The sequence below is a fragment of the Ischnura elegans genome, chromosome 5, assembly GCF_921293095.1.
Source record: "Ischnura elegans chromosome 5, ioIscEleg1.1, whole genome shotgun sequence".
NCBI classification, from domain to species: domain Eukaryota; kingdom Metazoa; phylum Arthropoda; class Insecta; order Odonata; family Coenagrionidae; genus Ischnura; species Ischnura elegans.
The window spans coordinates 89,739,955-89,755,175 of record NC_060250.1 but is presented as its reverse complement, the minus strand read 5'-3'; the positions used below and the strand labels follow the sequence as shown (position 1 = coordinate 89,755,175).

The following is a 15,221-nucleotide window of genomic DNA, read 5'->3' as shown; positions in this document are numbered from 1 at the left end:
GGTTGTACCGTCGTACAGTTGACCTTGAAGGATTAAAATTGGGGGCTATCAAAGGAACAAGTATAAAGGTTAATATAATTCTTGCGGAGGATTTCTTTAGTTTCCAGCTGTAAATCGTCGTAAATGAAACAACCATGATCTTTAAAAATTATTTATTTCTCATCGGTGACTTTTAACGGCGTATCCACTTAAGAATGTTCACATGGTTTTAATAACTTATTGTGTCCCACAACTCATTAATTAGTATCAAAGGGACTTAAATTATATGTATGCAGCATAATGATAGCCCGTAATTGGTTTAAAGCAAGTCTTATGTTCAATTAATTAGCTCTTTTAATTGAGAAACTACTTGGAAAACTTATGCAGCCGGTGGATATCAATCATTCTGTCACGACCTCAAATCTTCTATAAAAGTCTTCCTCACCATCTAGAAGTTGAATTGGTTTGCAATTGCTATCGTTAGCTAACTTTTCAATTTTTTCCACGAAGGCTTCATGGAATCCCTTCTGAGGTGGCAACACAAAATTTAAAGTTTCCACCACAATTATTGAATTCGATTTGGCCGTTTTAATCAAATTAGAATTCAAAGAATCGATTGAATTGTGAGAAATGACAATGGCATCAAACACGTTCCTGAACTTGTCCCTGAGGTGGATATCCGATTGGAATAATAGCGGCAAGTAGACTACTTTCACTGGGCCTAGTGGTGCAGCGGAGTATGTTTCCTTATCAAATATTTTCCTGGCACTTTCTTCAGCTTGAAAGTCTTCACTTTTATCAGTCAGTGAGCACAAGTTCTGTTGTAGATCATCTGCGAGCACTGTTCCCTCTAATTCGTTTCCATCGGGGATCACCACGCTTTCAGTAGAACGAATAATACAGCTTAGCATCGTCATTACTTCTTTCAAGCAAGCTGTAGTACACTTCCGAGGATTCTGTATCTTACGCTTGCCGTCTCCAATATCTTTTGTTAATCCGTATGTAGCGAAAGGACCGTTTTCTATATCGCCGGTGTACCCGAAACTCACTATCTCACCGTTCACTTTTTGGATACCTGATATTAATGTGTAATTGGATTTAGAAAGAACTCGATCATGCCAAGAGAATGCTATTCCTTTGAGTCTCCACTTGTTATACTCAGCATGGCTTATGGATTCTTGTCCTGCCTTACACAACTTCATATGGTAATCCCAATCAAAAACCCCCAGTTTCGAATCATAGCGGTTAGTCAACGATCTCCGAAGTCTTGAGTCCCATAAAAATTCTGTGTTTAATTGACTCGCTTTGGTGCTTATCCAGAACTTAAATATTGTTTCCAAAGCATCCCTCTCTTTGTACTTTAAGTTTTCAATATTTATAATCGGCATTCTCGCTGCCAAGTAATCGAAGTCCGTAACCATGTGGATAAGTTGATGAGCTTTCTGAATTATATAATTGTAGCTCGTAGGTCTTATGATAGTATTACCATACACCTCCAAGAATAAAATTGTTTTCTCTTGTAAACCTAGTATGTCAGCTGGTTCGAGGGCCAATGTCAATAGCAACATTTGCCTCGCAACAGGCTCCAGCGATTTCTCTATGACGTAGAAAGTTACAGCAACGTCATCCGCTCCAAGCCGCTGAAGTTGAGCTAGTGTTTTGAATATATGCCTGCCATCGCAGTTTCCAATCAACAATATATTGAGCTGTTTTCGGCCATCCTCGCCTGGAGATTTAGGAGAGAGCAAGGTTATCTCCTCGAGCAAATCCAACGCCGGACTGTAACCCCACATTGTAGGTTGTTTTTTCTTCTCACAGGAAGTTAGAATTCTGTCGTGCAGGAAAACAATAAAAAAATTAATGCTACCCAGAATTTCTGCTGAAAACATTATCGGACTCTAAAAATGACTTACCTCACAAGGTCCTGGGGGAAGGACTGAAGCAACTAGCTTGTTGGCTTCTGGATGGGCTGTTGCCATAGCAACTGTAGCTATAGTGGAATCCCTTATTGTTTTGCAGGCGTTAATGGTTAATAGTTGCATTTGAGGTAATAAACTTGTTTGGTTCTTTATGAGTATGCCCAAAAGTATGACGATGATAAATATTTTCATGCATTAATGTTGAATTGTTGTTGAACAATTGTTGAATGACTAAAAGTTGACTGATCAGTAACAGTTAGTAACTCTTCCCAGTCCAACGAGTGAGACTTGCTTGCACGAACGGCTGAGATCGCGTATCATTAGGCATTTAACAAACTAAAATGTCCTCTTTCTTGGCCACTGAGGTTAAATATTTAAAATGTTTGTCTTGCAACGAGACTACTTGTAGGAAGGTACTGTGCTGTGTTTATGAATATTAGGAAAACCATTGTAGGAACTTTAAAAAGGTACTGAATAGTTCTTTAAGTGTGTGCCATAAGAAAAAGAGTATTTATTTGTCCGTCATTGCTTAGAACTGCAAAATAAACCGATCGGACACTGCCTATCTCAAGTGTTATTTCCATAACCGCATCGGAAAATTCTCAGAAATTCCATAATAGGCTGTAAAAAAATTTCTAAATTAACAGAAAAATAGGTTTCAAGAATACTTTAATTTCAGCTGAAGACATTAAAAAATAAATAAGCCTCTTGAAGAGAAGGGTGTACCTAATGAAGAAATAAAATATAGTGGACGACTGCCGATGCAATATTTTCATTATATGATAGTGCAAATCTGGAACTTGGATACCTTGCTGAAAAAGTGGCAAGGGGCAGTGATTGTTCCTTCTTCTAAAAAAGGATACAAACTATATTGCACAAATTATAGATGGTCTGAATTGCAGATACACATGTTACCTTTTGCAGATGACAAAGCAGTAAAAATGATCTAAAACATGATAGCGGAAGCCTTCTTAGCAGAAGAAGGCAAAGTTGGTTTACATGCGATTGAATTCCAAATAAAATATTTGAAAATAGGAGGAGATGCAAAGCCAACTCATTGTAGAACATGAGCGGTCACTAATTTTCTGTGACAGTTCAAATACCTAGGAGTTTCTATTACTAGTCAAAATAGAATGGAACTGGAAATACAAGCAAGACTAAATGCTTCCAATACGTGCTACTGTAGTCTGCCAACATTTAAGAGCCAGCCTCAATCGAGAAATAAAAAAACTAGGGTATACAAGGCTACTATCCAACCCTCTAATGTGGGTCGGAATTGTGGACAATAAAGGAATACATGCAGAAAAATTTGAAGACAGGATATTATTAAGAAAAATCAATGGATCAAATATGAAACGGGGACGTGGTGGGTTGAAAAAAAAAACTTAAAGAATTATAGAAGGCCTGATATTGTGGCTGTGGTAAGAAGCAGGAGGATAGATAGATCAGATAGCTTGGGCATGCAAGAACAAGATAAGGGCTCAGAATTATAATAGGAGTGTGAAGAGTATATCTGGAAGGCAAGTGCCCACCAGAGAGATTAAGATGGGATGATGAAGTGGCAAATGACAGGAGAAAATTTAGATTTAGATGGCCATGGTTTTAGATTTAGGTAACATTTAGATGGAAGAGAACAGGATTGGTTGGAGGCTGCTAGTTGACAAGTCCAAAAATCAGCTTGGATATGAGTGGCTACAGGAATAAAAGTAAGGAGTTGACAATATTTAACCCAAAAAAATAAATCTTACTCAATCTAATGGCGGTAAACATTGGAAAAAGGTCGAAAGAAAAAAGTTAAATAAAACCATTCTTTGAAAAAAATTAAACATATGAGAGTGATAATTACCCTTGTTTTATTAACTGGTTTAATTATCAGTCTACATTTTTGCTGTCCACTCCCTTTCTTACATCCCCTTCAGACAGATTTTCTTTCCCCCATTCCTGACCTTGCCCTTTGAAAATCGTACTTCAATTGAAGTGGTGCCAAAGGTACAGGGAAACCATTGAAACAGGAGGTGAAAACAACTACGAAAATGGTTCTCAATAGATTATCAAATTTTACCTCTACCACCATTACTACCGATAATCGGTGCACTATTGTACATCCGATAGCAAGTCATTTACAACAAAGGGTACAGTAAAAGGATTAAATATAATCCAATTTTATTGATAAATCATCCATACAAACAGTGCTCACAGAGTTCACTTGTATTTTACAGAATTTAATGTAAATCTTTCAGACACAGTATGATACTGGTCACAAAAATAGTTGTACAATTCACAATTACTCATCAAAAGTGAACATAAATTTAAACAATATAAGTACCAGCTCCAAATATTCCATATATCACATTCAGTTAAAAATACAATCAAAGTCCTCATTTAATACTGGACAAAATTCATTAAACCTTGAAACTTCATTCCAGGGCACTTCAAAATTTTTTTAAGAAAACTATTATTTCAATAAATGCTTCATTTGAAATTTAATAGAGAGCCCATTAACTCATTATATTCTAGAATAAAAATCCCTAGCCAAATCTGTACCCTGCAGGTTTTATAAAAACATAATAAATTGACATTCCATGAAAATGCACTTTACAAATAGTATTATATCCAAAAAAATACTTGCACAGTAGTTGCAACCATGCCAATTGATAATAAATTTCATGAGTGCTTAAAAATGGGATGGTTCCAAATTATATCAGTAGAATTTTACTGGGATAAGAAATTACTTCTACTGAAAATATAAGGCCAGGGCCAGAAACAAAAGTTTGAGGGTTTGTGTAGGGGGTTATTCAGAGAGGGAGTACATTTCAAGAGAGGCAAAGAGATGAAGATACACACCCTTTGACCCTGGCTATGGCCTTCCTATGATATTTGACTACACGAGACACTTCTGGCTCATAGCCAACTGTCCACAATCTCAAAGATAATGCTTTTGACTAATTTTTGAATTAAATTGGATAACCTAACTCAAATTATTGTTTATGCATGGATAAACATTATATTCCCTCCACTTGAGCCATTGTATAGCACATCAACCGAGTCATATGAGCCTCAATGGATGACTCTTCCTTTTAGTCCAAGTATTGCACACTTACTACACTGTTGATTACATGGGTATTCCAGGTATTGAAATTTTCTCCTACCTAATCACGGCATAAATTTGATTTTGATAAAAATGTATGAAATAGCCGATGACATAGCTAAATTCTTTTTCATTCCAAGGTTCAGCACTCAAGCTATTAACTTTGGAAAGGCAACTTCGTTTGCCACTGACAGACAGGGGATTTGATGCCTTGTCTTTCCTGAAATGTGTTATCACCATAATCAACTAAGTAGCATGAGCATCTCCTGCATCCAAATCCAAAACCACTTTCATCATAATAATTATATTTATACCTGGGTAATTATGCTAGCTTATGACCACGTCACTTGTAAAATAAGTAATTTCATCTCATTGTACAATTCTGGGTTTCAGATACAATACATCTGACTCATAATAATACAATTTAGGCAATGTCCTAAGTAATTGAACCAATTCAACTCATTTATGGATGACTGTATTCTAGGAAGTTTCAAGTGAGAAATATTTTTATTTTTGTCATTACATAAAAGCTTTTCATTGGGAACTAGGATGGGAGTTTTTGAGTGTTAGTCCTAAAAAAGTGAAAATAATATTTAATTAACTTTAACCATGGCTCAATGTAAATTTGATTAGGATGGAGCAAATTTCTTCAAAATGAGGAATGAGTCATAATTGAAATGGGCCCTGTTAACTGGGAAGAAATCTTATGTTTTCACTTTACCCAGATTACCAACAATCACTTTTCAATTACCACACTAGTTCAGCCTGAAGGGTCGCATACTAACAAAAATCATTTCTCATCGAGAGGGTTGCCTACATGGAGTGATTATTAGACAGGTGGCTTCACTTAAGTGGCCTATATGATTTAATGTTTTACATAAGTAATTAAATTTACAAAATATTGCACTAATGGTGTAAAAGAGTATAAAATAAGAAAGGAAGAAAAGGGTGTTTCCATACAATCCACTTTGGTTCATTTCAACAGAACCATTTTCACTCTTGCACATCTTAATACTAGTAATGGGTCAAATCCAAAATTTGATAATCCTTTCTTTTTTTCACATCCTAATTGGTAATACACCATTCCTTTTTAAATCAAATAAGAAACATAATATTCCTTATGTGTTTAAATCTTTGTCTACCTTTTATCAGTTGATTTTTTAATATTGCTTCCACCTAATTAACTAATTGACAGGAGATTTTTACCTTTCTGATTACTTTAATATGGCATTTTTAGGGTAAAAAGTATCACATATTTCCAATCAAATTTTCTAATAATTTACATTATACCAGTAACAAGGAAATGGAGACTAGGCATGCCCAACAACATGCTCCGCCCTGGGGGAAGGCAGAGTCTAAATTGTTAGACTCAGCAGTTAACGCGTTAATTCTCAACTTCAATCCACCAGATATTAAACTTACATTTCAGCAAAACTGTAAATATTCTGCCCCTAGCGTATGGAACTAGCAAAACTGGTACTTGAATCCTTAATAAGAGCATCACAAACCTAAATAAGAAATATGATAGAATTCAATCAAATCTTGGATTCCCAAACTGCTCTCTACAAACTTTACATAGAACATTTTATCCCTACAGCAAGTGAAAAGTGACATCAAGAAATATTTTTCAAGTCAAGAGTCAGATATGGAGATAATAAAGTAGTGAAACAATTATGAACAAGAGTGGAAGGTAAAATAATTAGGTAGATAGGATTGGCAAGTTGTCTAGCAGGGAAAGAAAATAAAACAAGCCTTCTGGCTGAAAAATCCATTTGTGGTAGCTACACTTCTCACCGGGGGAGAGGCACTATTCTTCCCTACCATAGCCAAGGTAGGAGAAATTAAAAAATCACGATAAAATGTGAATTTTCAAACATCACATTGGAATGAAAATAGTTAATGTATACCCCCAGACTCGAAATGATGACCTCCAAGATAAAATGCCAATAACGTTTTTAGTTTCTCATGTTGCTCATAAAAACTTATTTGTTAAAATATTCATCAAAGTACCCTAATTTTCCGATTCCAAACATTTTTTCCGTGGAAACAGCAAAAATTCTTGCACGTGTATTCCTTACTTGACCTCTCACCAAAGATTTATAAATGGATGCAGGTTCAACATCCAAGAAATAAGCTATTTTTTCTCCTTACTCTGGCAAAAAAAATCATTCAGATAAGTTTTTGAACATCCTAAGAATTAACAGAATACCTGATATAGAGCAGAAAAATATTGAACCTATATAGAGATATTCTGACAAAATAGCTCAAGACATAGAAAATTGTATGGTCACCTACATACTAAGAATTGAAAGCAACTGAAAAGTGAATTGGGATCCCTAAAATTGTTACATTATTTTGGGGAAAATAGCATACTTGATCAATGAAAATTCCTAATTTAGAATTTCATTCAGCAACATGCCTACCACTTTTCAGACAGTCAAATGTATGACAAAAGTGATATCCAAAATATTTCAACCATGCATAAAAATTTACTTCTTTAAAATACTAAACTTCCTAAAGATGGTCTGAATAAATCCTATTGAGATGAAAAATTGCAACAGGAATAAATTTCTGATCAAGTCACAAACAAAAACATGAAAATGTAAACTTATGTTCACTAAACACCACAGTATGTACTCTTTATCACAGGCAACATTATAAGATTTTAAAAAAATATAGAGAATGATTTTGGTTGAAGCACTATTTACCTCCTATATGGTAATTGGCAATGCTTTACTGTACAAGTGGTACAAAAGTACTCACCAATGCAATTAAATGCTTTAAAAACAACACAAAATTCGATGTACTGGACAAATACTGTATCCATCTCACATTTTAAACTTTCCTTCAATAAAAACATGTATGGCATCATTTGACTATCAAATAGTATCAATTCAAAATACTGTACATTCAATTATGTATACATCTCATGTATTACTAAAATTGCTAGCAAATATAATATCTAATAAATAAAAACCCTATTAAAACAGCCAACCACTGAAAGAAACTCGCACAAAAAGGAAATAAGTTACATAAATTTGTACAAAAGGTAATGCAGATTCTTGTAATTCATGGCCTAGTTATTTCATATGTAATTAAAATAGGGAATTTTCTAATTATTCACCTATTGGCCCTAAGTTTTTTTTCTGATAAAAGCACTTAAAATTAAAAAAGATAAACAACTGCTGCAACTGCGACGATTTTTCATCTAAAACATAAAATAGCTAAATGATAGAAGATAGCTATGGAGCTGTGTTCACCATCTCTCTTTTCAGAGTTAATTCACTTAACATGTTTCCCGTTGCTGGGGTGAGACATTCCAATGGCATAGTTGGCTGGAAGAGAGAACACAATGCCATCACCTGAATCCTTACGGAAGGATGGCACAGATACTTCATGTGATGCTTCAACGCGAAGAGCATGCCTCTTATTCCCGAGAGAGCATGTAAAACTGGTACTGACATTAACGGGCAATTCTCTCTCTCTCAACCTAAAATAAATACAAAATTAAATCAAGAATTAGCAAAAACAAATGCAACAGATGGTTACCAATCTCAAAACGATTTCTTCAGTGAAGACACTATCTAAGACACGTTAAACTAGAGAACTATGAGAAATTTTCCCCATGAAAGCTAAAATATATGTATCGAAACCCCATCCCAAGATGAAAAAACATGGAAAGGCTCTTAGGGTTGGTGCTCATGCACATGAGTGGGCCAATAACCTAAGAGAAATTAATGTATATTACTCATGTTTTCTTCTTTTGCAATTTATACTATCCACAATATTTACATTTCATAAAATACGACATATAAGTTTAAGATAAGTAAGAAATCTTTAAGGTGAGAGAATGTGAGACAAAATCAAAACTCTTCTATTTCTTATTATAGGGTGCGACGGTTACAACAATCTTTGTGGAAGGCAGAATTTTCAAGAGGATTGTGAAAATGTAACAATAAAAACTTCACAGATCTTGCACACAGGGTCTATCATTTGCCTCGCAACAGGATCAATTTCATTCAAATGCATTGGGCAGTTTAGATTTGAATTAGAACAATAGAGAAATGATTCATAGAATGCCCATCAATGTGAGAACTTTTTCCATTGCAAGGTGTAACAGCTACAATTGGTGAACAATGTGCTAGCATACCATCCGTTTATAAGGTTTGTTTGTCTTTACAATAGGAGTAGATGGTTATTGATAACAACCGTTTTTAACAAATTGAGGGAGCCTTTGAGGCAACCAATACCATGGACTCTTGAAAAACTTAAGAGTAATAATTCATAACAATTACTGCAGAAACATTAAAACCAGACAGACAAACCTATTTAGATCAAAAGTTTTGGATAAGAATGTGAAGTATACAAAATGCTAGAAAGTTATCAGTAGATGTTTTTGTATTACATTTAATAGGAAATAATCATTAACAAAAACAAAATTAAATCAAATGGGAGGAATTAATTCTGGGACCAACTACTTCCATACTTATAAGTAAACACAAGTGATGGTTTTTGAAAACCCATGCCACTCATTGGCATTGATGAGTGGAAAATCCCCTTCTACATGGCATTTCTTCCTCTTCTTCAATGAATGAACCTGCAATACTTACTGTCTTTTCCTATCCATGATGATCCCGACTAGCTCACCGACACGATCTTCCCTAGCAGCAATGCCACCACAAGATTCCAAAGACACCACTAGATCATTTCCAGAACTCAGATGGATCACTATGAGCTGATCAGCCCCAGGTGTACAGCTGATGCCAGTTACCTGCAAAAGTTAAACAGTTTTTACTAACAATACCATAATTCTAAGAACTATTACTGTAATAAATGAATTTTGACAAATCACAAAATTTCTATAAAATATTAGGTAACTCGTGAAAACTTTTGAAATAAGTAGACGATTATAATTTTTTTCATTACGTACCCAAGCATGAGATTTTACAGGGCTTAGCACTGTTTCAGCTACTATCAAAATCTTACACCAGTTTTCTTTTCTCATACTTAACATGGCATTTTTCTCAGGCATGGAGCTTGGAAGGAGGGATATTCAATAGTAGCCTTAAAGTAAGATTTTTTGCCCACAAGACCATTTTTAGGGCCAAATCAAGAATTTCTTAGGGAACGGAGAAATCTCGAAATCGTAAAAAAGAAATAAAGATCCATTGACACGGTTTGCTCTGTATTAATGGAAGTATTATTTCGACAAAACTAACATACCTATCTCACACTTTTCCTTAACTCGCTATATATTCTGTCAATCATCCTTTTCACAATTTATCTCACTGAAATTCACCAATTTCACAACATGAAGTGCCTTTACAACACACACTTTGGTGGCAAGCCAATTTTACTCCTAAGAGCATTACTTAAAGTGACAATAATTAAGATGATTTGATTTAACTTGGTGACATAGGACAACAGTTCCATATCACAATTCATTAAATACCTTTACAAGAGGATAAATCTCAAGGTTAATGATTTCTGTATAATGGGTACCATTGGATATTCAATGCTCATGATATTCAATGCACAACAGCTAGATATCTCCTTCGTTGCAGGTACTAGTTGGGAAACTGTCATATGAGATAATTGTGCTTGATCATCAAGTGAACTTAAAGTAAACTTGATTATTGGCACTTTGGAAAACCTACTAAGAACCTTCTGTTCATCTGAAATGAAGCAACCTTATCCCAGCTACAGCTCATACGCATGATTCTGGCACATTAAGCTTTCATTTGGCAGAAGAATTTTCTATTTCCTCAGCACCCTTTATAGCCTAAAGATAAAAAAGAAGCATTGCACTCACACCCACAACTTAGGTTGTGATTTATGAGGGGAAAAGTTCATACAGCAGTGAGAAACTCACCTTGTATTAAAAAGAGCATCATTTAAAAATCACAATAAGATGAGGCAAATAAGCATTCCATCTTCAAAACTACACTCTGAATACAAAGTATAAATACATGATGCTGCCTGTATGGATCTTAAGCATTAGAATAGCATCCACTTGAATAAAAGCATAAGTCAATACTTGCCTCACGAAAAGGAATTCCTTTCTTCATTGGCTTGTACTTCTTTGCATCCAGCTTGTAAATAAAATTTTCTGTGACTAGAAGCACTCGTTGAGCACTCTTATTGAATCTGTTAGTTTTCTGAATAAAGGCTGAGAACAATACCTGCAAAAAGAAAGAGCATGAAAATAGCAATTAACTAATGGTGGAGATAAAAAAACTTTAAAATAGAGAGAATTACAAAGAACACACACTGCCTCAAGCAACTCTCGCAAAAATAAAAGATAGTGAGTATAAAATGAATGAAAATTAAATAAATTCTCTTTCTCGTGAATAATAGATAGCCCAAGTACATCACTTGACTACAGCCAATGCCGCTCTAACAACCTTAAGCTTTCATTCCACGTCTTCAGTTAGCACTCGTACTGCGTGAACCTCCTTTTCTCGTTTGCACCTTAGGTTCCCACTTTCCTTCCTCGTTCTCTACCATTTCTCTTTTTAATTACTCATTTATCTTCTATATCTCCTGTTCTCTTACTCGTAACTCTTTTTTTTCTCCTTATTGTCTCCAGTTCTGCCAGGCATTTATACTCACTTTCTCAATCCAACTCTCTCGCCCCTCCTCGTTTCAGTTTCCCCATTCTCGCCTATTGATAAGCCACATGTATTGCCAAGGTCTTTACAAGGTAAACCTGTCTGTGAATAACAACAATCATATCCAAAACCAATATTTCATTCTTTCTCCCACCTTACCTGGAATTCCCTTGTTATATTACCTGCTTATTGGGACTAAAGAGCCACACAGTACTGCTCCATTTTGAGGACCCTATTGTTTTGATGTAGCAGACCAATTAATTGCTTCAAAACACCATGGCCAACAAACGCCAAACACGTCGAAGCAAGAAAATAAAAATAATAGAGTAGATATGAGAGTGGCGTAATTAATTTATCTTCCTATTCGCTCTTCACAATTAAAAATAAAAACAAAAGTGCCCAAGGTATGCAGACCATGAAGAGTTATAAGGAGCTTTGTTCGGGTGGTTTTGCCCACTTCAATCTGTGGAAATTCTGAGAAAGGGTCTATGCCAAAGCCTAAAGCAGAGTACTTCCGGGATAGATTGCGAATCGAGAACTCAAGAGTTCAGAAGGTTGGTTATACTAATTCAAAGCACCAAAGCGTTATCTCCTGTCATTATTGCTGGTGATGCCTGCGGTGTAAACCCGAAGTCGTGGAAGAAAACACTCCGATCCTAGGTATCTTAAGAAGTATTCCCCGCGTGACATAACATAGACGAAACGGAAATCTTTTACAACCTACTCCCCAACAAAACCCTTGCAGTACAAGGTATTTCTTGCTATGATGCTTTTGAGGTAGGTAGCGTGCCTTAGCGATGGTGTAGGATGTACAATACAATGATACTCAGCGTGAATTGTCCGGATGGACGTATTTATTCTCTCTTGCGGTTACAAGTAATAGTCACGATCACAATGTAATATTCACAAGGGTGGACTATTCGCGTCAGTGGTCGAGGTCGTACTGGTGCTCTCTTGCGTCACCCGGGCAGCCGAGTATGCTGGAAGAACTCACAGAACAACTGACTCTCGTTTGGCACCATGCATAGACCTTGAATATAGGCTTATATTCAAGGTCTATGGCACCATGTCATATGCATTCGGCGCCGCCATAGAGGACATATGTGAAGAGCTGATGCAGCGCTTTTAGTTTATTTCATTTAAAAAATTCTGCATTCCTTTTTCATGTTTCTCAGTCATTATTGAGAATTTTAAATCAATAAATTCATACTCGTAAGTATTTTTGGCCTTAGGGTCCATCAGATGTGCATGCCTTTCCGCTTCTTAGTCGCAAATATTACCCATGTGAGTTATATTTGACGCTGTTTCTTGCACCTTGCTATTATTTTACTTAAGTGACATCAGCATAATATCTGCATTATATTTTTTTGTGCAATAATATTATGTATATATCTTTTCGTATACTACCAATTTTAATTCAAATGATTTTTATTGCACTGCTGTGCTAAACTCAGTGTATTTTTTCAAATACGTCGCGAGCGTAACACTCAAAAGGAACTTTTTTTAACAACGGCAATTTTAACCAAATCATTTTGCATGCTTAACAAAATATTTACCGCAGGTAATGAAGATTTATTACGTTATATGATAGAAAAAGTCTTCCGAGGCAGGATTGTTATACAACCTTCCACAGTTTTCCTCTGCAGAAACAAATGCGACACGTTATTTCACTTAACTGCCGCTTAACGTACAGGAACAATCCAATGGAAGCATTTGAGGCATTAAATAACTGCGATACAGTTTTATCAGTTACGTTTTGAATTTTCAGAGGAAAATACCAAAATAATAGAATGATCACATAATGTACTAATTAAGTACATAGAAAAATGGCTTTGCCGGTTGTGCATTGGCATAATGATTGACAAAGCAATGCTTTGCATGAATTTTTATTCAGTACGGCATTTATAAATTGGTTGAATAGTAATTATTAATGTAAGGAAATTTAGTGATGCAAAAAAACATCGCCTTTTGTCTGGATTTATGCTTACGTTTATCGGATATAAATTTATCTGTTGCCGTACCACTCCTGTTCCTGTATAACAGTTCGCAATAGATATATTGGCTATTATTTGCTCCACCTGTGGTAAAGCGACAATTCGCTATAGGGAGTGTTTATTTGAGCACCGTGGGGTCTCGTTTTATCGAGGTTGCACTGCATTAAAGTTCTTGACTGCAAAATGACTCGTTCAAAATGACAAACTTATAGTGAAAGAACCAATAACATAGCATACAAATGAGAATTATGCATACAAGTCAAGTGGAAGATTCTAGCATTGACTCTATTTTCAAAGGAAATATGTTGCTTCTCTGAGATTTATAGACAATGGGTAGCCATTTCACCTACCTATGTAAGGTAAACATGCCAAATGTTAACAAAAGTGAGAAACTTTCAAACACCTGAGGGTCATATGTCTTGAGTTTGCAAAACATTTTAATACTGAAGTCAGAACCATGAAAATTCAAAGGGAATGCCATGAAAAAAGTTAAGACTCTTCCAGTAGAATAGAGATGTTAACCTAACACAGATATGAGGCTCGACCATTTCTTTATTGTTTAAGGCAGGCAGACCAAACTTTCTTTTTGATGGTGCCTCATGAAGGGAAGAGGGTTAGCAGGAAGAAAGTTTCATAGTTGGGGCAAAATTGTTACCACACACTTTTTGGTAGTCCACTTTGGCAACTTCCTTCATTGATCCGTACATGGTACCCTCTATATGCCTGTCAAGGCTGGGAGATAGGTTGAAAACTATGGTCACTTTGTAAAGGTTCAAAAATCAATCAAAGGTTCAACTCCACCTATGTTTAGGCCACACTCACTAAAACTGGTAGGGATGGAAAAAAAGTAAGATACTCACCTTCCCACACTTATCTCCATTTCTAAGATTGTTTACACTGTCATTATAAATGCTGTAAGAATGATTTTCATTTGGCTTAGACAAATAGTCTCCTTCCCATGGTCTAGCTTGTCCCCAATCGGGTCGACGCCCAGTAAGGACTGAGCCTGCAGATATCTTGAGCCGTAACTGGGGCCACTGGTCTTTGGGAATAGACCGCAAAATCATCCAGGCTCTCCACCTTGCATGAATACTTTGGAGCATTGGAACAGTCTTCCGGACAGCTAACGGTGCCATTGGCCAGGTAAGATGTTTACCATAATCTTTGCGTTTAGCAACCCCACTGGAAAGTACACAAGAAATACAATTCATGACTAACAAGAATTTTCAGCACCCACCACCTGAAGGTGGAGGATAGAATACTGAATAATCCTTTTCAACTCAGACTTTAAACACATAAAACAATGAATTTGAGTCTTCAAATGATTTACTGAGTTCAAAAGGTTTACATTTAGAACTGATACTAACACCAAACTTCTTCATCACTACTGCATACTTTCACAACAATGATGCTGCTTCTAGAATTATTTATCACTATCTCAACTTTACAGAAGCAATGGGATCCCTGACTTTTCAGAAGAGTAGCCACCCTGACCAAACGAGCAGCTACATTGAATAGACTTTCTTATGATTAACAAACTTCATGGAACATGATTACAAATAGCCAAACAGTCAATTTCTTTGTGGCAGTAATTTCTCCTGGTTATTTTTAATTTACCTACATGCCTATG

At 35.7% G+C, this 15,221-nt stretch overlaps 2 protein-coding genes across 2 annotated transcripts in view; both read right to left on the bottom strand.

Moving 5' to 3' along the window:
* Positions 1-137: 137 nt before the first annotated feature.
* LOC124159235 (dynein axonemal assembly factor 3) lies at positions 138-3,623 on the bottom strand. The gene is made up of 2 exons (XM_046534902.1): positions 1,893-3,623; positions 138-1,809 (listed from the first exon to the last, which is right to left on the bottom strand). Exon 2 carries the CDS (start codon positions 1,770-1,772, stop codon positions 381-383), a length of 1,392 nt encoding a protein of 463 aa, XP_046390858.1. The 5' UTR covers positions 1,773-1,809; positions 1,893-3,623; the 3' UTR covers positions 138-380.
* Positions 3,624-4,031: 408 nt separating this feature from the next.
* Positions 4,032-15,221, bottom strand: part of LOC124159234 (unconventional myosin ID) — a 28,371-nt gene continuing 17,181 nt past the window's right edge. The window contains exons 13-16 of the mRNA XM_046534901.1: positions 14,452-14,773; positions 11,028-11,168; positions 9,597-9,757; positions 4,032-8,476 (exon numbers count right to left, since the gene is read on the bottom strand). Coding sequence (XP_046390857.1) covers positions 8,269-8,476; positions 9,597-9,757; positions 11,028-11,168; positions 14,452-14,773 — 832 coding nt within the window. The 3' untranslated portion in view covers positions 4,032-8,268. The remainder of the gene's footprint in view (positions 8,477-9,596; positions 9,758-11,027; positions 11,169-14,451; positions 14,774-15,221) is intronic.

Excerpts from the sequence above, each read along its gene's own strand:
- LOC124159235 (XM_046534902.1), bottom strand. The coding sequence starts at position 1,772 with ATGTGGGGTTACAGTCCGGCGTTGGATTTGCTCGAGGAGATAACCTTG.